The 26,334-nt window shown below is 45.7% G+C and overlaps 1 protein-coding gene across 1 annotated transcript; it reads left to right on the forward strand.

Annotated features, from left to right (window-relative positions):
* Positions 1 to 760: 760 nt before the first annotated feature.
* On the forward strand, positions 761 to 9,626 carry GRP (gastrin releasing peptide). The gene is made up of 3 exons (XM_053408549.1): positions 761 to 1,158; positions 5,047 to 5,297; positions 9,105 to 9,626. Exons 1-3 carry the CDS (start codon positions 981 to 983, stop codon positions 9,156 to 9,158), a joined length of 483 nt encoding a protein of 160 aa, XP_053264524.1. The 5' UTR covers positions 761 to 980; the 3' UTR covers positions 9,159 to 9,626.
* The last annotated feature ends 16,708 nt before the right edge of the window (positions 9,627 to 26,334 follow it).

The raw sequence follows: 26,334 nt of genomic DNA on the forward strand, positions 1-26,334 counted from the left end.
CCTCCCAGCACTTCTTGCTAAAATGAGAGTGGACAGAAGCCCTTAGCTTTCAATACACCCTTACCTGCAGTGGGCGATTTCCCCTCAGAAGTCAGAGAAATGCACTTGGCACATGTTCAGAGGAACACTTCCCTTTTATTAGGACTTATCAGGACCGAAATCTAGTCTGGGGCTAAGCCTTGATATACGTACCTCAGCTGGAATTATCATCATCATCATCATCATCATCATTTCTATACCACCCTATACCAGGGGTCTCCTCCCTCCTCAGGCTCTTTCTGACAGGACAGTGCCCCCCCCCCCGGCTTTCTAGAGGTAAGCGCTTGCTTGTGTGAGTGGGGCACGACACTCTGCACTGTTTCAGAGGCACCCTCTTCTTTAGGAGGACTTCACAAGGCTGAGCTTTGGGAGCTGACGCCACCCCTTCTGGCATTATTCAGAATTGCTATCCCGCCCCTCGCCTGCCATGGGGCTCTCATATTTCTGACGGGCGCTGTTTTCCAACAGGCAGAAGTTCTCCAGGTGCCGTTTTATCCATCCTTGAATCTGAGCGGTGTGTGTGTGGGGGGGGTAGCTTTACCTGTCAGACTGGTGCTGTCAGCCTGCCGTGCAGCTGCTGAAGCCACAGACGGGGCGGGGGAGAGTGGGGTGGGGGAACCTTCCCCCAGAGGGTAGCACTGAAGCAGTAATGGCTGGACGGGTGGGCGTCAGAGGAAGGAGGAGCGCTCGGCTGCGCTTTCGCCGTCGAGCCAGCCAGCCAGCCAGTCAGGCGGGCGGAGAGGCGCTGCTCCAGCAGCGCCCTCGAGGGGAGGCGTTAAGGGCTTGACCTTTCCTGCCACCTCGCCCAGCCTGCATATAAAGGCAGGTCCCGGCCGAGGAGGCAGAAGCAGCGCCGCGCTCAGTCTCCGCCGCGACTCGCCGCTGCCCTTGATCAAGCAGAGCGCAGAGCCGCCCCGTCGAGGCCAAGCCCGGAACGCACCATGGCGCGCCCCGAGTTCCAGCTGCTGCCGAAGCCCCGCGGGCTCTTCTCGCTCCTGGGTCTCTTCGCCTTCGCGCTGCTGCTGGAGGGACGTGGCGTCCGCGCCGCGCCCTTGCAAGGCAGCGAGGGGGCGTCCCCGATGGCCAAGGTCTACCCCCGGGGCAGCCACTGGGCTGTGGGTGAGTACGCACGAATTGCTGGGCGCCCACGGTCGCCAAATATGTGTGTGTGTGTGTGGCGCGCGCTTTCTCTCCCCACCCCGACGCCGCGGTTGGCGCTTGACAGTGAGCATCAGCCCCGAGGGGGAGCGAGTAGCATTCAGGGAGTGAGGGTTGAGCGGAGGGAAGGAGAGTGAGTTTTAGAGGGACGGAGGGAGGGATCTTGTACTTTCCCCCAACTTTGAAAAGCTGGCTTGGAGAGCATCCATCCGTCCGTTATCATTTTCCTCCCAGCCAAACTCGGTACCCATCCTGGCGACGCAATGCCTCCCGTTTCCAGAGAGCATCCCCTCTAGGCTGCCTCGCTCCAGCGCCGCATCACGTTATCCCCTCCATCCTGTCCGTGTCAATCTATTCCGTGTGCAGGCAGATGCGTTGCTGCTGATTTTTATTTTCATGTTTTGGAAAAGAAATTGCGACTTCGCACAGCAGGTCATTAAATATTATTTTTTTGGGGGGGGGACTTTGCTACCCTGTAGTCATAACCGCCACTAGGTTCGACGGAGAAGAATTCCATCCCTTGGGTCTTTTCCGTCCTGACAAGTGGGTCAGCAAAACATTGCAGTGTGGAGTGCACCTGTTCAATGTCCCAGCCAATCAGCTTGTCATGCCTTTTGCCAGGATACTCCATTCCTACCTGCTCCTTCATTTCCTGTTCCTCAACTCTATTCTGTGCCAAATGAACATCTTTGGTCCTCAGTCGGCTGCTATTAAACACCCCTCACTTGGGTTTCCCCCCCTCAAGCTTTTTTTTTTGAGTGGGAGGGAGGTACTTGGGGTGGCCCCAAGCTTGCTAAAACATACTGATGAACTGTGGATGGTGTTGCCATTTGAGCTACATAGGGTTCTAAACGCAAGAGAACTGAGTTTTCTATTAAGATATAGGAGAACTAAATGAAATCTCCATTGACAGAGAGAGTATAGCTCTGAATACCAGGTGCTGAGGACAAACCAATCAGGGAGCACTATTGCCCTCCATTCATGTATCTGGCCAGCCAGCCGCTGTTGGAAACAGGATGCGGGACTAGATAGATCCCTGGTCTAAACTATCAGGGTTTTTCTTAGGCTGTCATTGCACTGGCATCTGCTAGAGCTGCTTTAATTTCAGGATATCCTATTGTAAGGAGCAAAGGTTGTACTAGATCAGGGGTCTGCAACCCGCGGCTCCGGAGCCGCGTGGCTCTTTTACACCTTTGCCACGGCTCCGGGGCGGATACTAGCAAGGGGAGGAGGGGCATTGTGCGTCCCGACACTCCCCACTGTGGCGGGCGCTGTACTGGCTGTGACGTCGCATGGGGGCGGTGCGTGCGTTAGTCACGCACTGTCCCGACGTCACCTTCCCGGTTTTGCGGCTCCCAGTTTTTTTCTTCGGAAACGGGTCCAAGTGGCTTTTTTTGTCTTAAAGGTTGCAGACCCCTGTACTAGATGAACAATAGGATCCCTGACAAGTTGGTCCCTACATCTTCTTATAAAATTGATGTCTTGTCTCTCCTGCCATTACGAAGACAGAACGCTGCCTTATGCACAATCAGAGCCCTGGTCCACTTAATGCACTGCTGCCTACACTGATTGGCAGCTGTTTTCATGTTTTCAGAGATAGGTCCTCTGAGCTGTAGCTGGAAATGCTGTGGATTGAACCTGGAATGTTCTGCTCTGCCATAGCCCTTCCCCATTAGAAATAGCTTGTGAAATATTGCATTGATCTCTCTAAGCCACCTCCCCCTTTATCTGTAGCATCCAGTGAGAGTCAGTGTGGTGTAGTGGTTAAGAGCAGTGGACTCGTAATCTGGTGAACCGGGTTCGCTTCCCCACTCCTCCACATGCAGCTGCTGGCTGACCTTGGGCCAGTCACACTTCTCTGAAGTCTCTCAGCCCCACTCACCTCACAGAGTGTCTGTTGTGGGGGAGGAAGGGAAAGGAGATTGTTAGCTGCTTTGAGACTCCTTCGGGTAGTGATAAAGCGGGATATCAAATCCAAACTCCTCCTCCTCCTTTTCTTCTTCCTCCTCCACACATCTGTACTGTGCACAAGTATCTGCCGCCTCTTTGCTTTTCTCCTTGAGATGGTTCATTCATGCTTTTACATATTTCTTCCATGCAGACAGTTCCAGCCTTCCATAACTGAGTGCATGGATTTACAGAAGAGGTGTGTGTGTGTGTGTGTGTGTGTGAGAGAGAGAGAGAGAGAGAGAGAGAGAGAGAGAGGGAGGGAACCAGGAAATCACAGGATTGGTTCACATCTGTGAATCTGCGGCTTTTCTCTGTTTGAGAGTAATTCCTCTCACGCCCATGACTGCATGACAAAATATCTAAGAGTGCTGAACAGTCCATGAAGACTGCCTGCAGGTATCTCTGCAGTTGTGGTTGCCCTGCTTGCCACCTTGGTGTGGTGTCTGTCACGACGCCCCTGTCATGCAACTTCAAGCATTGGATCCGGCAAAGAGAGACTACCTATAAGTATAGTTGGCTGCAACCCCCTTAACATGGTGGTATTAACCTCCCGACACCACCAGCACCTATTGCAGTTGCAGGAGATGATACTGACTGCCTGGAGACAGGCGACAGTTTATTCCGGAGAGTAGAAATGATATGATGGGAACACGGCTCATCCCAACAGAACTTTACATAGGTAGTTGCAAGTAACATTGATTTAACTAGAACAAGCTCCAAGAGAGGCTTTGCTTTTGATGAGCAGAGGAGTTGCTGGGGAAATGGAAGCGCTTCACCCTTTCCCCACCAGCCATCAAAACCACCCCCCCACTCTGCTTTTATCCTCCTGCTGTCTAGATATATGTGTCTTTTTCAGGGACATTATGGTGGGGGAAGGCAGCTTGGGGGAGGTCATCATGGGGCTCATCCACACTTTCGCTCGTCCTGTGTTTGATCGTATTGTGTTCTGATTAGTTGCCCAGGGTCCGAGAATTTTTCTTGTTCTGCAGCTATGCCTTCTGAAAATTTGACCTTACCCACTGAACTGAAGCTCAATTGAGCAAAATCTGCCTCTTGATTTTCTGTGCATTCGGATAAGATACGAGTCAGCAGGTAAGATCGGATTTTCATACGGCACAGCCGAGGAACAATGAGGATAGCCCTCGCACCTGGGAAAAATTAATTGGTGCACAATATGATCAAAATATGCGGCAACCGAAGGTGTAGATGAGCCCAAAGGTGGCAAGGTGGCCGGCAGGAATAGGGTTAAAGTCAGGAAAAGGTATTTCATGTCTATTTTAGCCCATAATTTTTGCATGTTTCTGTAGGGCTTCAAAAGCTACAAATAATGTCTTCCTAGACTGGATTACCTGTGCCCAGAAGCACCCTAAATAATTTCACAATGGCTGCCATCACCACTCTGCTAGCCTGGTACTCTTATGAGGGTACCAACTTTGATGCACTTCTGTCTGATTCAGGCATTCACAGCATGAAGCAGATAGCTCAGTCTTTAGAGCATGAGACTCTTAATCTCAGGGTCATGGGAGTTAAGTTGTGGGTGAACATATCAGACGACACATCGATTCTTCAACAGCTCTTGTTTATTCACAGGCCAGAACAGAACTGAACTGAAGGGTTCAGCCAGCCTGCTTTTATAGAGCTCCACTAGAACGCAACAGTAACCATTTTCTGTAACTATCCAATCACTGAACGTCACTTTCAATCCCTTATTTGCATATGTGGACCTGAGTGAAAACTATCTACAGTATCCCCCTGCTGGCCCAGGGTGAGAACTTCAGTATATAACAGTGGGTTTGAGCTCCACATTGGGCAAAAAGATTTCTGCATTGCAGGGGTTGGACAATCTACAGTTCTGTGACTTTTGGCACCACTTTCATGGCATTTTGGTTCCTCTTGCAGGGCACTTCATGGGCAAAAAGAGCAGCGGAGATTTCCCTAACATATATGAAGAACGAAATGAGTCACCTTTCTCTTTGCTACCCGATAATGCCAAGCAACTGGGAGACTATCTGCACTGGGAGGAAACATTCAAGCAGTTCCTCCGGCTTCTTGAGGGGAACGAAAACCAAAGTGCTCAGGTTCTTAGGGAAGAATCTCCGTTTCCTGTCAAGAGCGCTTGGGAGGCAGAGGACAACAGCAGCCTCAAAGACGTAAGTGCAAACGCTTGCCTTCATCTCTGTGTTGACAAAAGTCACTTCAATAATGGAGTCCAGAGAGGAAAGAAATCCTGATAACACTTTACTGAGCAAACTGAACAAAGTGTATAATTTGAGGAGGAACGAGCAGAGGGATTTTGTCTCTCTTAGTTCAGGCCTTGTAAGCAGCAGGGAAACATTCAGCCAAACACACAGAGGGAAATTTCCCTGAGAACTGCACAGCCAATTGGAGCGTTTGCTGCCTCAGTAAATGTCAAGCTGCTCTGTCTGGTTGCTAAGCAACACTTCCACCATCCCCCTATTGGTTAGCTGACTTACTGATAACAGAGTTAACCTTTGAGTTACAAATTGAATGATCCTTGCTGCAGCACTTCTGATGCTTTCATTGACAATTTGAACATGGGAAGCTTCCTGTCACAGTTCGTTTCGTTTTGGTTTGCTTCCTTCAAACAAACATGCCAAACATGGTTCAGCAGAGGTGAAAATACATCTGAGAATGTCAGCAAGTTGAGCCTCAAAATAGGAACATGTGGGGAGGTAAAAAAAGTAAAGGGACCCCTGACCATTAGGTCCAGTCATGGCCGACTCTGGAGTTGCGGCACTCATGTCGCTTTATTGGCTGAGGGAGCCGGCGTACAGCTTCCGGGTCATGTGGCCAGCATGACTAAGCCGCTTCTGGCGAACCAGAGCAGCGCACGGAAACGCCGTTTACCTTCCCGTCGGAGCGGTACCTATTTATCTACTTGCACTTTGGTGTGCTTTTGAACTGCTAGGTTGGCAGGAGCAGGGACTGAGCAACGGGAGCTCACCCTGTCACGGGGATTCAAACCGCCGACCTTCTGATCGGCAAGTCCTAGGCTCTGTGGTTTAACAGTTAACTCTGTGGAGGTAACTTATGCTAAATCAGACCGTTGGTTCATCCAGCTCAGCACTGTCTCTGCTGACCAGCATTGGGTCTCTAAGATTTCAAGCAGGGATTTACCAAGCCAGAGGTGCTGTGGACTGAACCTGGGAGCTTGTGCATGCGAAACAGATGCTCCACCACCGAGCTACAACTGCTCCCCAATAAAAAAATCAACAGCTTTTCAAGCATTACCTAGAATCCTAAATGGGGCTGTGAGGACCTCCCAGTCAACTATAATTGCACAAGCTGAATTTGATGGTATGTAATTGAATCCCACCCTGAAAATAGTGACAATCTGGAAGTGCCCTAGAAATAGCAAAAGACTGGATCTTGGAACTCTTGCCTGTGGAGCAGATTCCTAACTTCCCAATTTACACAAAGCCATTTTTTAGCTTGTTGAAACATAAATAACTTACTGTCATGAGGTACTGGGAAGCTTGCTACACCAAGGGGGAAACAGCTCTCCCTTTCCGATTATTTTGATTTAATTTTCTAGAAAAACTGATTGATTTGTGCTTGGGGCGGCAGTAAATGAACTACAGCCCCAAGTAATGACTTTATTCCGACATGGTTCGGCCAGCGCCTTCATTATACACCTTAAGGGTGCCAGGCAAAAATGTTCCTCTTTAACCAGGCCTTTGGCTGATTGACACCCGATGCCCTTTTAAATATGTTGTGGAAGTGGGATGTGTGTGTTATTGTTATTATTATTATAGTGAAGCAACTGTGTTAGGAGATGAGAGATGTGGGGCAGCAGTAGCAGCCCCTGGCTGTTCCTCCCGAGTCGCTTAGCTATCCCCATCTGTTGAATGATTAATTACTGTATTTTTTGCTCTAAAAGACGCAGCAGACCACAAGACGCACCTAGTTTTTGGAGGAGGAAAGCAAGAAAAAAAATATTCTGAATCTCAGAAGCCAGAACAGCAAGAGGGATCACTGCGCAGTGAAAGCAGCAATCCCTCTTGCTGTTCTGGCTTCTGGGATAGTTGCGCAGCTGGCATTCGCTCCATAAGATGCACACACATTTCCCCTTACTTTTTAGGAGGGAAAAAGTGAGTCTTATAGAGCAAAAAATACGGTATATTGATATGCTTCTTTCATTCAACCAAATCGCAAAGTGGCTTACCAACAATAAATACAGTTGGACCTTGGGTTTCGAACGTAATCAGTTCCAGAAGACCGTTCAAGTTCCAAAATGTTCAAAAACTGAAAACTCGATACGGAAAACTCAATACGGAAGCCACATGGCATGTTCGACTTCTGAGGCGTGTTCGAAAACCGAAGCATTTACTTCCAGGTTTACAGCATTCAAAAACCAAAATGTTCGTCAACGGAGACGTTTGAAAACCGAGGTACCACTGTAACAATAACATAATAGAACACCGCAAATGCGACATAAACTAGACAGAGTAGTTAACAAACCATCAGTGAAAACAATTACAATTCACCAGTAAAACAATTACAGTCACAACTTGGAAAAGATAAGCTAAACAGCGCAACAAAAGTCATATTATAGGATTACTCAAAGTACTACGGTGGTCATAATCTATAAAACAATGTTAACAACCTTGACAAAATAGCAACCGAAAGATAAGATAAGCACTGATATATTCATTGACTCTTCCTAGCCCCGTGACTCATAATCTTCCACTCTGTTCAGTTCATTAAAAGACTCCATACACACTGCCCAAGCTTGACCTCTGAGGAGGTAGGTCACTTCAGTGCTGTTAACGCGGTGGTTCGACTTCACCCCCATGGGGCCATGCCGTTGTCTCTTGAGACAGGTGGATGCCAATCACAGTGATTGCCACATGGTCACTCTTGGTCCTCCTACTCTGTCCTGCTGCCTCAGGTCTGGTGGAGAATGCTCTCCTGTCACACCAGCGCTGATGTTAGTGGAGGCTGGTCTATATAGGGCAAATGGGCCAATACACTGCCTGTCTGCCTTCAACCAACTCCTATCCAACGCCAGCCTTCCTTACAAGCAGTGCCGGATTTACGTGTAAGCTAAACAAGCTATAGCTTAGGGCCCCACTCTCTTGGGGCCCCCAACAAAATTTAAAGTAAAAACAACTGCATGTACATTTCCAAAATATAAAAAACAAATAAAGGAATTTTTGTTATTGCCAAATGCCAATGTGTTTGCATTGTTAAGTTTGTTAGGAATAAAAAATCATTTTAAGTTAGAGCTTAATAATTATTTCACTATTAACATACTTCTTAATTATATTTCACTATTAATATACTTCTTCTTCATTGTATATCAGTTCAGCAATTACTTTGATAAAATACCTATTTTGTTTAGGGAAGCTTTTAATGTTTGAGCCATTACTGTATTTTAATATTTGGTTGGAAGCCTCCCAGAGTGGCTGGGGAAACCCAGCCAGATGGGTGGGGTATAAATAAATTATTATTATTATTATTATTATTATTATTATTATTATTATTATTATTATTTTGTTATGTGCAAGTGGCTAGAGATACCTATTAGGTCCATAAATTACCATATAGCATATATTCAACACAAAAAAACAGTGACAATTTGTTGTTGACAAAGGACAGCTGGACCTATAAAGGGCCCCATTACCTTCAGTAGCTGAGGGCCTCATCAGACCTAAATCCGGCCCTGCTTACAAGTAGTCAGTGGGTGGCTCTGGCACTACCTGTTCTCGGTCTTCTGGCCTTCCCCACCCCTACCAGTCCTAGTCTGCCCCACTGAAATGTGAGGAGCCACCCAGTCGGCTCCTGTTTGTGGAAGTCCTTCACCTCCAGCAGTGAAACATCTTGGGAAAAAGCTGGTTGAGGGACGTATGACCTCTGCACCCATCACTGCAGCGGCTTTTGTCAAGATTGCCCTCTCACTGTTATTCTTCTTCTTCTCTCTGTGTTTTCATTAGATGATGGATTATCTGCTGCAAGCGATGGATAGAAAAGAAGCCTCTCCCAGTTGAAGCAACTGTCTCCCAGCACCGAAGGCATAGAATAATATCTTTGCGAAAGAGACTATTGGTTTCACAAGCATTTTATTGTATATGATAACTGATTTAAAAATAATAATATTATCTTTTGTGTTAAGCAAGATTTATTTCCTCTCCCTTTGGCGTAAAAATAACCAGCTCACTTGTATTCCTAATCATGACGACACTCTTTGGCGGTGTTTATTTCCATCTGAGTAGCCTTTTCCCTCTTTCGAACGGCTTTGTTTGTACAACAGCTTTTGCCACCCTTGGCACCCTCCAGAACACCTGGAGGGCGTCAGGTTGGCAAAAGCTGTTCTGCATAATTGTTGATGAAGGGTCTTCCAGTTCTCTGACGGTAATTTGCCATTTCCTCTCCCTCCAATCGCCTCGTCTTTTGTGTTAACAATCATTCGATGTTTTTCAACATTCACAATAAACAAATATGTTTAAAAAAGGAAAGATTCCGAGGTTAGTGCTTTCATCTGTCTGAAATGCAGGTGATGCTGCAGTCTTGCTGAAGCAAAGCAGGTCGGTACAGGCTTGAATTTCTGGGGGCCATTTTTGTAAGCTGCCTGGAGCTCCATGATAGAGGAAAGGTGGCGTACAAAAACAAAGGAACCACATGTATGATAATAAATGCACGCCTATTTGTGTGTGTGTTTTGATGCATTTATCTTTAAAAGGCATGAACTGCCCTGTGAAATGGTACATAGAAGTCTGAAACGAAATTTTAAAGGGAAAAATAGATTATAAAACAAATGACGACTAGATTTATAAAACGGCGGATAGGTTTTTAAAACAATGAAGTTAAAAAGCATACCTCTCTCTGGAGGGCATTTTCAATTTCACATAACAGTGGTACCTCGGGTTACATACGCTTCAGGTTACAGACTCCGCTAACCCAGAAATATTACCTCAGGTTAAGAACTTTGCTTCAGGATGAGAACAGAAATCGTGCTCTGGTGGTGCAGCGGAAGCAGAAGGCCCCATTAGCTAAAGTGGTACCTCAGGTTAAGAACAGTTTCAGGTTAAGAACGGACCTCCGGAACGAATTAAGTACTTAACCCGAGGTACCACTGTATATGTCCACGGGGCAGCGACTGGTGAGGAATGAGACCTTGTTGGGAGATAGCTTGACGAAGGTGCCGGCCCAGCGAACGGCAGCTGTGAAAAAGGTAAATTCCATGCTAGGGATAATCAGGAAAGGCATTGAAAACCAACGCTGTTATACAATCTATGATGCAACTGCGTCTGGAATACTGTGCATTGTTCTGGGTCACTGGGTCCACCCAAAGAGGAAATTGTAGAATGGGAAAAGGTTCAGAAAAGAACAACTGAAATGTCTGCCTGGATAGCTCAGTCGCCTAGAGCGTGATAATTGTCATGGTTGCAGGTTCGATCCCTGCACAGGACAGCTGTATTTCTGCATTGCAGGGGGTTGGATTAGAAAGCAAGTACAGTGGTACCTCGGGTTAAGAACTTAATTAGTTCTGGAGTTCCGTTCTTAACCTGAAACTGTTCTTAACCTGAAGCACCACTTTAGCTAATGGGGCCTCCCGCTGCCACTGTGCCACCGCTGCACGATTTCTGTTCTCATTCTGAAGCATTCTGAAGTGATACCCGAGGTATCACTGTACTTCCTCACATAAGTGCAGGAGGCACTGATGGGTTACAAACTGGGATGGCTTCAAAGGGGTGTTAGACAAAGTCCTGAAGCAGAAGTCTATCACTGACTACTAACCCCAATGACTATGTTCCACCTTCACTGTAAGAGGCAAGATGCTTCTGAATACCAGTTGATAGGAGTCGCCAAATACAGTGGTACCTCGAGTTAAGAACTTGATTTGTTCCAGAGGTCCGTACTTAACCTGAAACTGTTCTTAACCTGAAGCACCACTTTAGCTAACGGGGCCTCCTGCTGCTGCCGCGTCGCCGGAGCCCGATTTCTGGCAAAGTTCTTAACCTGAAGCACTATTTCTGGGTTAGTGGAGTCTGTAACCTGAAGCGTATGTCACCTGAAGCGTATGTAACCTGAGGTACCACTGTAGTGCTAATGTGCTCAGTTTCTGCTTGAAGACTTCTCATAGGTATCTGGCTGGCTACAGTGGGAAGCCACAGGGTTGATGCGGCAGGGCTTTTGTTAGCCCCAGAGCCCACACAAAGGAGCCCCCGCCCCCTGCTTTGCACATGGAGAACGTGCTTCTCCTAAAGAAGGAACACAGAGAAGCACAGACCCCCCAACCACCTTTTATTTAGCACCTGATTTATACAACACATTTCATAAAGCACAGCAACAGTGATGAAACGTAATAAAACAATCACCCAGTGAAAACTGCGTGCAATACTCTGGGGCTTGTGAATTTCCAGAACGGTTCAGTCTTGAAAACTGAAAGCTGCTCATAACCCACCTACTTTCAGCAGCCAGAAACATCATAGCCAGACACTGGAGAGACCTGTCAGGAGTAAGCATGGACCAATGGTACCAAATAGTATGGGAAACAGCCTTACAGTGGTACCTCAGGTTACATACGCTTCAGGTTACATATGCTTCAGGTTACAGACTCCACTAACCCAGAAATAGTGCTTCAGGTTAAGAACTTTGCTTCAGGATAAGAACAGAAATCGTGCTCCGGCGGCGCGGCAGCAGTGGGAGGCCCCATTAGCTGAAGTGGTGCTTCAGGTTAAGAACAGTTTCAGGTTAAGAACGGACCTCAGGAACGAATTGAGTACTTAACCCGAGGTACCACTGTACTAGAAAAATTAACCAATAAACTGAAACGGACACGGGGACAAATAGAAGAAGACGCCTTCACCCTGGTATGGCTCCCCTTTATCACATACACAGCCCAACAAGACAATGATAAGAATCCACCAACAGCATACAAATCAATATGGCGAATCTGATCCAAAACACCCACCCACCCCACTCACACACGAAAACAAAGACCACCACAGCCAACCACAAACAAACAACCACACCCTAGGCCAACCCCAACCTCTCTCACCACCAAAGAAATATAAGTGAATAGCAGAGAACCTGCACAAGCGACGCTGACACAAAACCCCACATATATTAAGTAAAATAGAAACATCGCCACCTGACCCCACTCACCTTCCCCCCTCCACCTCTTTCCCCCTTTTCTTCCTAATGTCTCAACAAATGAAACTGATCTGTAAAAAAATGTTACTCGAAAAGAGAGAGAGGGAGACATTGCACATACTTTTGTAAACCAAGAAAATATTTAATAAAACAAAAACAAAACAAAACAAAAACCCCTGAAAGCTGAACTCAACGGTGCCATTGATTTGATTTGGCAAGGGAGCCCTTCTGTTCTCAAATCACTCCTCCTAGCAGCGAGCTCAGGTGGCGAGTGCCGACAGCGATGCAGTCAAAATGGAGCCCCCGAGAAATGGAAAAGATGGATTAGCACACTTGAGGGAACCCTCAGGTTTACAGAAGTCAGAAAATACTTTTCTTAAAAAATGGGGGAAAGCCCAGTGAAGACTGAGCATACCTACTAGCCGCAGAATTTCTGGTATCAGCAGGTTAAAGAAACAGACACTGTTGGGGGGAATGGAGAATGAAGTATCCTGCGATATATACTGCAGCTTGTTTATACTGTTTGCTTTGCAAGGTGTCTCCAATGCTGCTACCACATATCTTTTTGTCTGGAGACATTGTTATGCAACACACCCACGCAGACACAAACATTTGTGGCACAAAGCGTTACAGGGTTTCGGCAGCCTGGAAACAAAGCAGTACGCCCACCCAAAATGTTTGTGGGTGCAAATGATATTGCTAGTGGGATCAGTCCCTAATAGCATAAGGAACACAAACAATCATGCACGTGTGATAGAAAAGGATGTCTGGAGAGGACCTGGGTCAATTTGATATTGCAAAGGTGTGTGCTTTTTTCTCTTTGAGAGAAATTGCGCCTCGCCAACAACTCTTCAAACACAAAGAAATGGGGAGGAAGATTTGTTGAGAGGCCTCTTGCTTTAGCAGTGCTAACAGTAAACACTGTAATCAGATCAGGACTAATCCGCCAAGATAAGCAAATGTCAGTCACAATCCCAGAGCCTAACGGAAACTTCTAGAAGCAACACTGTAAACACTGTTGAGTCTAGAGTGCCTCTCTTGAGAACATGCTCAGTGCAGGAGAGTGTCATGTTGAAGTTGCTCAGTGTGGCTACTTACCCAACACACACTCATAAGACAAACAAGGACACAGATCTGCATCTGCTAATGCACATGTATAGGTGCAAATTTAGAAAAGATTGTTTTAAATCGAAATATAAGACACCTCACCATAGTGGAGAAGACTGTGACGGGCTGACCTGTGTACCTGCTCTGTCTGCTGCCAACTGTTGATGGGCAAGTTCCTTGCACTCCTGTTTTAGGATTCTCTCTCTTTAAAACAGACCGGGACTAGGTAGCAATTCAAACGGAAGACGATGCTCTGTAAATCAGGGCGCATGACCACACTATACTTTGGGGGCTGGGACACCTTTTTCAGCTCAGAGTCCACTTCAAGGCAACTTACAACATTTTGCTATTGAATAATGAGCAGGTCGGAGGAGTTAAACAAGAAATGGTTTTTATTAAAGGACTGTGGCAACAGGTCTTTTCTCCTTTAGTTACCCTCTCACCCTGCTCTAACCTTGCACTCCTGCTTGGGCCTAACCTACTAAGTGAGATGTGGGAGGTGGCCTTAATGGCCACATTTTATTTTTTTCACTTATGCCAGCCAAGCAGAGACACTTGGGCTGTTAAAGCAGGAGCAGTGTGAGGTGCGGCCTGGGGAGAATTCTAAGGGCCACACAGAGTGACACCAAGGGGCTTCAACTGGGCACTTCCAAAGTTATGTGGCTGGGGCCTATCCTGTTAAGCCCCTGTGTGCCAGGGCCAAAACAGGTGTAGACAGAAACAGGATTATGCAACCTCCGTCCCAGGCAGGCCTTAGGAAGCCTCTGAATTTGCCCAGCCTGCAGATCTTCCAAGTGTCCCTATTGTCCAGGGACAGTCCAGGATTTACAGAAGCTATCCCGGTTTCTGTTTTCATCCTGGAATGTCCCACTTTTCATTAGGATGTCTCTATTTTCATTGGAGACATGTTTGAGGCTATGGAGTTATATGACCTCTGAGCCAAAGAGATAAGAGATAACTATACAACTTTTAGAAGGCATCTGAAGGCAGCCCTGTATAGGGAGGTTTTTAACTGTTTGATTTTTATTACGTTTTTATATATATTGGAAGCCTCCCAGAGTGGCTGCGGCAACCCTGTCAGAGAGGTGAAGTATTAATAATAATAATAATAATAATAATAATAATAATCCGTCCCTGTTTTCATGAGAGAAATGTTGGAGGGTATGAGTCAGTAGCTTCCCATGTCTGAATGAATTTCTTTTTTTAAAAAAGTGCACAAAATGTTCAGAGAGAAATAGTTTGGTTTTTTTCCTGAATGTTTATTGAGGGAGAGAGCTGAGATGATTCCAGAATCAATCTATCTATCTATCTATCTATCTATCATCTATCTATCTATCTATCATCTATCATCATCTATCTATCTATCTATCATCATCATCATCTATCTATCTATCTATCTATCATCTATCTATCTATCATCTATCTATCTATCTATCTATCTATCTATCTATCTATCTATCTATCACCTATCTATCTATCTATCTATCTATCTATCTATCTATCATCTATCTATCTATCTATCTATCTATCTATCTATCTATATCTATCTATCTATCTATCATCTATCTATCTATCATCTATCTATCTATCTATCTATCTATCTATCTATCTATCTATCTATCTATCATCTATCATCTATCATCTATCTATCTATCTATCTATCTATCTATCTATCTATCTATCTATCTATCTATCTATCATCTTTTCACTACTTCACAGATTGCCCTTACTTCTACCTGCAAAGTAGACAGGACAAGGTAAGGAAAGGGTTAGTTTCACCCACCTCAGTTTCAGAAGGGAATGCATCTCCTCTGGTTTTTGTCTTTGCTTTCAATTCCTTCTTCCCTCCTTGATTAAAACTTTGGCAACTTGGATCAAACACCATTCATTAGTTCTGGTGAACTTCTCTTATATTCCACCAGGTGGCAATCTTGGCCAACGTATCCTCGCTGGAATATACATTTAGGAAAAGCCGTTTTGTGCACAAATCTGAATCATTAGCGATGATTTTGATGGCACAATACGAATCACAGCAGCACGGCAGTAATAATAGTAAGAATAAAGATCTCATAATCACAAGTCTAAAACTTCTGCTACCTGAGATATTTTTCAGGCCAGGGGCTGGACCTGGGACCATCTGCTTTGCTGTCCATCATGGGGAAAAGGACACTGAACTAGGTATTAGGGGTCTTCTTGTGTCCTTCATATGGATTTAGCTCTTATTTACATGGCACTGAAGCACAAAGAGGCCCTACGGACTATGGTTTTGTTTTAAAGCATGATGATCTGTGTCTTGCTCCATCATCAAAAGACTAAGTTTGGAAAGTACCTTTATCAAACCGACAGGCGTCTTGTTGACCTTGGGAAGTTCAGCTCAGATTAATGCCTTAAAGCTACTTTCCTCCTCTGAGTCTTTTCTCTTACTTATGGTTCTTAAGAGTTCATCATCTTTGTCTTTTTTTCCATGCTCTGGATATATCTTTCCTGTGTGGGAAAATCAGGTGCGTACATGTGTTTGTGTGTGCAGGATTGCTGGCATAAATTTCCCTCCCCAGCGAATGTTTGATTTTGCAAAAGTGTGCTTGAATGTTGATCCAGAGTTAAGCAGATCACGAAGACTTTTGACTGCCTATGTTCCTCCCGGGTTGCCTTGTCAAGGAGGCAGGTAAAGACACAATCAGTCACACAGCAACAGAGCATGTTGCCAATTCCATTGATTCCTGCAGCCTTCAGAAGGGTTGCTTGTGAGCAGGAACCACAACTGTTGCTCCCCCCAAATTGGAAAGCCTTAAAATGGAGAGACAACGTGACCCAGGCTTTAAAAGCCGCAGAGGGCTTTCAAGTGTGCCAGCAAAAGAATGTGCTAAAGAACCCCAAGCAACAGACACAGAAGAAGGAATAAACAAACAATTGGGGGGCGGGGATAGAATCCGGTCAAAATTCAGTGCTTTTAAGAACTATTGATTTCTGTCTGCCTGCACATAACTTTTCCTGTAGGAATTAATGGGTACACACCATGACTTTAAAGTGCATTCAAAGCACACACACCCAAGGTATCCTGGGAATTGTAGTTCAATAAGAGTGCTGGGAGTGGTAGCTCTGTGAGGAGGAAACTAGAGTTCCCAGCATTATTTGGGTGGTTGGAATGTGCTTTAAAGGCATGGCGCGCCTTCACAGATTGAGATGTGTTTTCGCTTCAGTTGGCCCATGCCCCTGGTCTCCTACATATGTACAACAAGCAGCGCATCCCATAACTGGGAAATAATAAACTACCCCTGCAGCTACCCTTTGAAAAACCTTGGATGTGACCCACCCAAAGGTTAAGAATTTTTAATTCCCATTGATCTCAACAAACGAGATGAACGTGCTCAAAATTTTAGCTGCATAGTTTTCGTTATTCTTTTCCCACCCAAATACAGTTTTGTTCGGGAGTCTTACCGGAAATGTTCCTGTCTACCTCCTCTGCTGCCAAATGTACAGCATTACCTACATGAACCCAAGCAACAGCAGAAGCACCCTCTCGCATTTGGGAGGGATTAGCCAGGACAATCTATCTATACGGAAAATTTTAGGCCTCCAGAAACCTTGCAGGACTTTTCCTAATTCAATAGCTCTGTATCTCCGTAGCCAGAAGTGAGTCAAATCAATCCATAGGTGGTAATGGGGGGGGGCGAGTACCCCCCAAACAAGGGCCTCATCCATCCCACTTGCCACCCCATTTCTTAACTCCAGTCATTAACATATGCTGTCATTTTTCATTCTCACACACCTAGAAATATACATTGTCCCTTCTGTCCCCCCGTAACCCATTTTTTTTCCTTTTTCTGGTGCTGTCACAGAATCAATCCCTGCTCAAGCTCAACACTAGAATACCCAACCACTCACACATCATAACAGTGAGCATTCAATAATATTTAAAATGAGAAACGTTTTACTGATGGGTCACCCGGGTAGAGAAATTAAACAGCCTTTTTGCCGGATGGCCAGTTTGAATTAGGATTTAGGGAAGACTGAAAGAAAGAAAGCCTACATTTTCAGCAAGTTTCATTTCTGATTATTTCCCATTGTTTCTTTACAGTCTTCTTTGGCTTTCAAACGTTCTGTTCCGAATGTTTAAAACCTTGCCCTCTTTGCTTGAAGAGAGTTTTAAGTGAAAGAGGAAACAGGAGACTCAAGGAAGGAGGCCCAGGTTAAGAGCCTTAGCGAATTTAGAGCAAAGAAGTGGTTAAGGATCCAGATGATTTAATCCCGTTTTAAGAAAAGGTTTTACAGTGAGCAATTAGATGCTGGTTAAGGAATTAATCACTAATGGGTCATTAACTTTGACTGCCATTGTACAGTTAACAAGCTGAGGCAGGATTATTAGACTCAGCACCCAATTAAGGAGAAGATATTTACAAAAAAAGGGGGGAAAGAAAAAAAGAAAATAAAGAAAATAAATCCCCTACAAATAGGATCTTAAAACGCAACAGGACAATGTGTAAGAATCCACACGGATGTACTGGATAAAAATGCACGTAAAATCAAGAAAAGGCGGAGAACCGGACATTGACGTTCCTCCCCAGCCTTCACATATTGAAATGAATTTATTCTGAATGGAAATAAACATTTATTTATACATCTGTCAGCTCAGTGCAAGTGGTGTGTGTGTGTGCAGGGAGGAAAGCACCTGTTGGGTTTTTTATTATTATTCTGTATGTAAATGACTGTTCTCTTGGTGATGTCCAATGTCTCTCTAGTAAAACTCTGCTTGCACAATGGCACCTCTCCTAGCCTATCTCCTCGCTCATGGTAGCCCTTGATGTGTATCCTAAAATCAGCTCTGGAGGGATGCCCAACAGAGCCAACCCTCTGGATCAGACTGGGGGGCACGCAGAAAGCTGTGGGGATGAAGTCCTGTTCTGCTCACAGACAACTGTTCCACGAGTCCTACCTTCAGAAGACTTTTTGCACTCAGTGCAATCCTACACCTGTCTAGTCAGAAGTAAGTTATTTGAGTATAGTTTTTTATTCTGTATGCTGTTGTTTCTGTAAACTGGTTTCATAAACTGACTAGGAGGAGAAATCCGATATGCCTTGAAATTATAATGCGGAACTACGATACTTAATTTTCACCTTCGGAAACAGTTGGGCAAACCGAAACGCGACTATCCTTCAAAATGTGCACTTCTCTGGGTTTTGTGACATAGTTTCCCAGCCAAATAATGTGTAAATAAATATGTAAATTAGGGGGAACTGCGAAGAAAAATTTGTGTAGCATTGTTGTTCGTTGGTGGCAACAATTTCAGTCTGTGGTGACCACCAGGGTGTGAGGTTGAGGCTTATATCTGATGCCAGCACTGACAGGCATTGAGGCTGTGCAGTAACAAGCATGTTATGATTCTGTAGTTGGGAGCGAGTAGGCGAAGCTAGTTTTATGTGCACACAATCCAAGGCCAAGGACCTGCTGTCATATAAAAGTAGTCTCCTCTCACGTGAAAGATGGGAGAGAAGTACTAGGTGGTCCAGTAGCAGGGATGCACAGAATGGAAGGGCCAAGGGGTGTCGAATTTTGGCCTCCACTGAAATTTGAATGACCAAAGTTCACCCCTGGAGTGCACAATCCCATTCAGAGATGGGGAGAACATCTTGCATGCCTAGGAGGTCCTGCAGTCCTTTGTATGTGGGTTGCAATATTGTTCAGTACCAATGACAAGCTCAACTCCTGATAAATAACCAAGCAGCACTGGGAATCCCAGAGCCTAGGGCTTGCTGATCAGAAGGTTGGCGGTTCGAATCCCTGCGATGGGGTGAGCTCCCGTTGCTCGGTCCCTGCTCCTGCCAACCTAGCAGTTCGAAAACACATCAAAGTGCAAGTAGATAAATAGGTACCGCTCTGGCGGGAAGGTAAATGCGTTTCCGTGCGCTGCTCTGGTTTGCCAGAAGCAGCTTAGTCATGCTGGCCACATGACCTGGAAGCTGTACGGCGGCTCCCTCGGCCAGTAAAGCGAGATGAGCACCGCAACCCCAGAGTCGTCCACGACTGGACCTAATGACTAAGGGTCCCTTTACCCTTTACCTATATATGACCAACATTTGATGGGAAGCTGTGGTGGTGGGTTGTAGCATAAATCTCATCTCTCCAGTATCTCCAAATGTTGGTTTATTATATATTAGGCCAAGGGAGGGACAATGTTTATGCTGAAACCCATCGTCCCTTAAAGACCAGATCCTGCGTTCAGGAGTGGCTCCCCTGAGTGCTTCTTGGTTATGCCGCAAGCCATCCAAACACGTTCGTTGTTTGCCGGCTGCTCCGGGCTTCTCCACTTGGTTACAAGAGAATGGAGAAGGCCGAAGGGCTCAGAAGGAGGAGGAGGAGGAAGGAGGAGGAGGAGGAGAGAGGCTGTTTTCAAAATACAGTGATTCCCATTCTTCCCTGAGAAAGAAGGCTCTCAAGTCGGCAAATGGGAGCGCCATTGTTGGGACCCTGGCCCTCCGCGCCAGCGAGGGATGTTGAGAAATAGCTGAGGTTAAAAAGCTCCCTGAAACGAGGCTGAACAAAAGATGACGAGCTTGTTTCTGACAGGCCCCTTAAAGATACGCACAGATTGTGAAAATATAATTAGAGGCCTGGCTTTGTCTGCCCACAATGAGTGGGAAATGTTGAAAGAAGCGGCTTGCTCACTCTTTATTGAACCATCCCCCCGCAGGAGACAATGAGGGGGCTTGTGAGCTTGCTCCTTCTCCTAATGAGAAACGTTAATTGCCACAATTTCCAGAGTGTGTAAAGCACCCTGTGCCCAAGGAAGCGGGTTGAGGGGGCGGGGGGGGGGGGAGTCGAGAGGAGGGAGGGCCCCGGGAGGGGGTGTTTTATTTAAAAGCTTCTCAGCCCCATTAAATGTGGTAACAGAGATAATGGAAAATAAAATCGCTGTGTTTTCAAATTCTGCAGCTCCGACAATAGGAAAGAGTTAGCTGCAGATGTGCGATTGTCGGCCGGTTCTCATCCTCAGAGCAAGTCGCCCTGGGAGGTGCCTCACATTTCTCCACTGTGGCTCTGCGCTTGCTTGCAAGATGGACAGCGGCTAAGAGGACTTCCTAAATTAAAAAAGTGGGAATGTGGTTTGTTTCAATTTTGTGGTAATTTTTAAAGGATCCTCACAGACCAAATGTAAACGTCCAACACTGATTTCCACCCCCCTCCCTGTACAGCATAAGAAGAGAACTCGTTTGGTTCAGACTAACTAGAAGCCCAAATTCAGGACATGAGCAATTCTGGAGGTAGGATGCAGATGTCTTGGCTCCTAGCCATGGGGAATTTTTATTCAGTTCACATTTAAAGGTGACCTACCTGACTCACATGTTTGGTTAAAGCGTGCATAAAAATGGACATGTTCATGAAAGTAACTCCCAAAGTCGCACCAGGGGAAAATGTGTATATTGCAAAAATGTGTATATTAGGCAGGACCGCATATGTTGTTGCTTCAGTTTTTTGCACACCGCTTGGTGGTATCCTTAATACATTAAACGATATAGAAATTACATAATCAATCATACAAAAATACAATTTTTACATACAAAAAATAGGAAAAATCATACATACACACAGACACACACACCACAAACTTATGTAGAAATTTGGAGGACTGGACATAAGATTGAAAAAATGAGAAATTGAGAGAAACAGAGATTTGCCCATATCTATCCTCCATGAGTTTGTCAAATGCCCTTTAAATGTGTCCAGTTATGAGGGGCATCCTTACCACTGCACAGAGTGAGGCCACCGCCCTGGCCATTCATCATGAGGCCACTCGCCATTCCCCCTTCTCAGGGGGCAAACCTGTATGTGCCGCAAGTACTGCTGCATGTGGTGGTGTGGCCGCCATTTTGAATCTTCTGCAAAGCCCTGGAACAGACAATGTTCTGGGGCATTGTAAGTGGGGAATGGCAATGCCTAGGGTTGGGAAATAGAGAGACAGGTGATATGTTGGGAGAATTCTGCAGAGTGGCCTTTATTTTCTGAGGAGGGAGGGTGTGTGTGAGAAAAATAAAAATCTCAGACACCTGGCTCAGCTCCACTTAGGCTCACAGGTTGTGGGCAACCTGGAATCTTGCCAACTCTTCTGGATCCCTTTTTGTTCTCGATTTATGTTCCTGGGAATAGGAGGAAGGAATGGAGACAACCATTTGGTCGCAGCGCAGTTGGAGTAAGCAGGCTGTGTGCACCAAGATGGTCTCTTCCACTAGGCAGAGTGAGGCAGCCTCCTTTTTGCGGCAGATTTAGGGAAAAGAAAGGAACAAACTGGCTGTTTCAAAGTTCTCTCTTTTCCATTTCTCAGCTGCCTCAAGTGAGAGAGATAAAGGCTGTGGAACCCTCTAATATTCCATGGTACCTCCACAAAGTATATTTTACTCTTGGAACCATGTGTTCATAGAAACATGGAGTTGCAAGGGACCCCAAGTGGCCTAGGACCCACATACCTAGGGGACTGCCTCTCCTGGTATGCCCTGCGGAGGAAATAATAACATTGTGGAGGTCCCAGGTTGCAAGGTGGTTAGATTGGTCTCAGCTAAGGCCAGGGCCTTTTCAGTATTGGCCCCGACTTGGTGGAACGCTCTGTCACAAGAGACTAGGGCCCTGTGGGACTTGACATCTTTCCGCAGGGCCTGCAAGACAGAGCTGTTCCGCCTGGCCTTTAGTTTGGACTCAGTCTGACCCTTATGTTTCCCTCCCTTTATGGTCTTGATTTATCGGCTGCTTTTAAAATGAGGCTGCATTTTAAATTGCATTTTAACCTGTATTTTAAATTGGTTCCCCCCCTCTATCATGTTTTTTACTGTGATTTTATTGGTGTTAGCCGCTCTGAGCCTGGGTCTGGCTGGGGAGGGCGGGGTATAAATAAAAATTGTTGTTGTTGTTGTTGTTATTGTTGTTTTTATTTTATTATTATTATTATTATTATTTAGTACAACCCCTACAATGCAGAAATTTCAACACACACACACACACACACACACACACACTCATGCAGTTGGAAGGGATCCTGACGATCACCTAATGCAGGCATGGCCAAGCTTGGCCCTCCAGATGTTTTGGGACTACAATTCCCATCACACCTGACCACTGGTCCTTCTAGCTAGGGATCATGAAAGTAGTAGTCCCAAAACATCTGGAGGGCCAAGGTTGGCCATGCCTGACCTAATCCAAACCTCAGCTATGCAGGAATATGCAGCTGTCCCTTACTGGGAGCGCACCTGCAACCTTGGTGTTGTCACCACCATGCTCTAACCAATGAAGCTACTATCCAGGCTGGTTCCCCATCCAATTTGAAAGCACCCTGGACCCTGCTTAGCTTTGCAAATGTGCTAGCAGTTTTACTGTTGCCTCAATTGTCTTCAACACAAAGTTCCAGGTGCATTGTAGTAATATAGAAGAGATATTTTATTAAAATGCAAACGCCCGTATATATATATATATATATATATATATATATATATATACACACACACAATGTCCGTCAGCTGAATGGAACCTTCTTTAACTGAACAAGCTAATGGACAGCCTTGCTTTTAAGGTTCTATTCATCTTAAAGATACAGTAACATATCTCAGCATGGGTGGGTGGGTACCAAGGAAGCTGAAGAACAGGAGGAGAAGGAGGCATGAAAACTGATCTGTGTGCAAGGAAGAGTTGAGAAAAGTAAGGAGGGTGGAGGAAAAAGGAGAGTGGAATGGGTGCACCAGGAGCTGCAAGAAAGAGGATGCAGTAGGGAGTATGGCAATGGGGTTGAAGATGAAAGCAGCAGCATGAAAGGGCCTGAAAAATAGGAGCAGGAGGTGGCTTCATAACTGGGCAGAAGTGGGAAAGGGTGCTTAGCAGTTGCAATGTGTGCAAAGAGGAGGATACAGGAGGTTTTCATGGGGTGGTTTGTGTGCAAAGTGGGGGGAAGATGCAGAAAAGGAGGGAGAGGAGGCCTGGGCCTGGAGGTGAAGATGAAAACAGGGGTGCAAAGTGGAGCTGCAGAGATATAGAAGAAAGAAGTGGCTTCGGAAATGGGGTTGGGAAGGTGAAAAGTGAGTTTATTAGTTGCATGGGGTGGGAAGGAGAAGACCTTGGAGGTTTGTTAGAGGTGGGAGCAGGTGAGCAGGGGCACAGCCCCTAGCTCAGTGTTTCTCAACCTGTGGGTCCCCAGATGTTGTTGGACTACAACTCCCATCATGCCTAGCTAGCATGACCAGTGGTCAGGGATGATGGGAGTTGTAGTCCAACAACATCTGGAGAACCGCTGCTAGCTGGTGAACAAAATGGCAGATTAATGCGGAAACGAGGCAGAATGGACTTTTGAACATGGGAGGATGCGGGATTTTTTCTAGGGCAGGAGTAAAATACTGAAAGTGGGGAAATGGCAGCTAGACTGGTGACTGGGAGCGGCCGCCGAGACCATATAACACCAGTCTTGAAAGACCTACACTGGCTCCCAGTACGTTTCCGAGCACAATTCAAAGTGTTGGTGCTGACCTTTAAAGCCCTAAACGGCCTCGGCCCAGTATACCTGAAGGAGCGTCTCCACCTCCATCGCTCTGCCCGGACACTGAGATCCAGCGCTGAGGGCCTTCTGGCAGTTCCCTCACTGCGAGAAGCAAAGCTACAGGGAACCAGGCAGAGGGCCTTCTCGGTAGTGGCACCCACCCTGTGGAACGGCCTGCTACCAGATGTCAAAGAGAAAAATAACTACCAAACTTTTAGAAGACATCTGAAGGCAGCCCTGTTTAGGGAAGCTTTTAATGTTTAATAGGTTATTGTATTTTAGTATTCACACACAAAAATAAGATGCACAGTGTATTGTACGCAGTGGGTGGAATTTAATGTCACACTATTAGAAATATGCCATCTGCTCAAGCATATCAGCTTGCTAGACAGAATTATTCTCCTCTCCTCCACATGTTCTGGGGCTTCTCTCAGCAACCCCAGAGCCAATTTGGGGGAGGCACAGGGGGCACTGAGGTGGAGGAGAGAAAGGAAAAGCTCTTTGCCCAAGCGGAAGCATGCACAGGGCTGTCAACGCCCATGCTTTTGAGGGAACACATGTGGCGGTGACATGGACAAAAACAAACTGCTTCATTCATCCCTAACTACCGTTCAATAATCCGGCACATGCTTCACTTGCAAGGGGGTCTCCGGTACAGTCCTGGATGACTCCAGTTGACAGGAGCAGCTGATGGGAAGAACTTCTGCCTGAGATCTTGGAGAGCCAGTCAGAGTACATAGTGCTGGGCTAGGCAGAAAACTGCTTAACCTGGGAGTCCCCCAAAAAGGGGTCGTCTTATACACGGAAAAACACGGTATCACAAACCATCTGCAGATATCTCTCGATCCTGGCAATGAAATTAAGATGATTCTTCAGACAACAAATGCCTGGTAAAATATTACCTTCGTTAAAGCTCAAAATAACTCCTTTGCATCAAGTCTCCCATGGCAGCTAGGAAGGACCAGCTATTTCTTCAAGAATGACTGGTAGCATGTGCTGCCTAGGGCCCTGGCTTTACCAGCTGAGTCTTTGAGGAGTCCATTGGTGAGTTACTTGACAGTGCACACCACCCTTGCAATTCCCAGAACATGCTCCTTGGTTGAGGCCAGGTAGTGTTCTTTGCATACTGGGCGTGTGGCCTAGCGTGTGCCCCAGAATCCTTTGCAGTGCCCCAGAATCCTGCCATGACAAGGGTCAACTTGGGAAGTGTTTCCTGAATGCAAGGAGCATGAAAACTATGGATCCAAGTCCATGTCATGGTATCTTATGCTATAAACATAGACTAGGAACAAGCTAACAGAAAATCAGTACTCTAGCAGAACCATTGAGGTGGTCTAAGCACATGAGCCAAACCTCATGATCAAGGCAGAAGCCAATGTCCCCTTGTCCCAGATGCAAGTCAACTTTGCCCTGTGGGAGAGGGACAAAATCCATCCAGACCTCGTAGCAATTATCTGCTCATCTTCAAGGTGCACTCATTCATCCAGTTTCCCAAAGAGAACATGCCTTTGGCCCTTTAGCGCAAGGGTGGGAAACAGAGTGCCTTCCATAGGGTATTGGACTACAGCTCCCATCATTCTTGACCATTGGCTGGGGGCAGATGGGAGTTAGAGCCCAGCAGCATTGGCAGGGCGCAGGGTTAGTTAAGTACAAATGCATCACATGCAACATTCCTTATGCGACCACTGAGTCAAGGAAATAAGTAACTATACAAACTTTGGAAGACATCTGAAGGCAGCCCTGTACTGTATAGGGATTTTTTTTTTTAAAAAAAGTTTAATTATATTTTTATATATGTTGGAAGCCGCCCAGAGTTGCTGGGGCAACCCAGTCAGATGGGTGGAGTATTATTATTATTGACATTTTAAAGTGAGGTTGATCAGAACAAATATTCACAGGTTATTTCCTTGTACCCAGGAACAGGTGAAACGAGCCACCATTGGCAGAACTGCAGCAGATACGCTCTATGCTTGTGATAACGTACTCTCTTGTTAATTATTCTGCTTTAAATGTGCATTTTATATTTGACTTCCTTTAGTAGTGTCTTCTTTTGAAATGTTTTAAGATTTTTTTTTGCTAACTTTGCTGCATTAAATGTGCACTCTGTAGTGGACCTCCTTCGCAATGGTTTATTTTGAAATCTTTCATATAACATTTTAGTTTCCTGCTAATGTTGCTTTGGGTGTATACTTTATATTTGACTTTATTCAGTCACGTTTTCTCCTACATGGTTTTATTTGGTGTTTTAGTGTGCTGTAAACCCCTTTGAGCCCCCCCCCTAAATATAAAACAGTATAGAAATGGAATGAATAATCATAATATGTGATGATCTGCTTACTGATTTAGCTTACAAAACCAAACCTTGATGGTCCAGAGGGATGCCGCAAACCACAGTCAACAGATTTAGAATTACAAACCATAAGTAATAGATACAGAATTAACAACCCCAGTG

The sequence above is a fragment of the Podarcis raffonei genome, chromosome 11, assembly GCF_027172205.1.
Source record: "Podarcis raffonei isolate rPodRaf1 chromosome 11, rPodRaf1.pri, whole genome shotgun sequence".
Taxonomy (NCBI): Eukaryota; Metazoa; Chordata; class Lepidosauria; order Squamata; family Lacertidae; genus Podarcis; species Podarcis raffonei.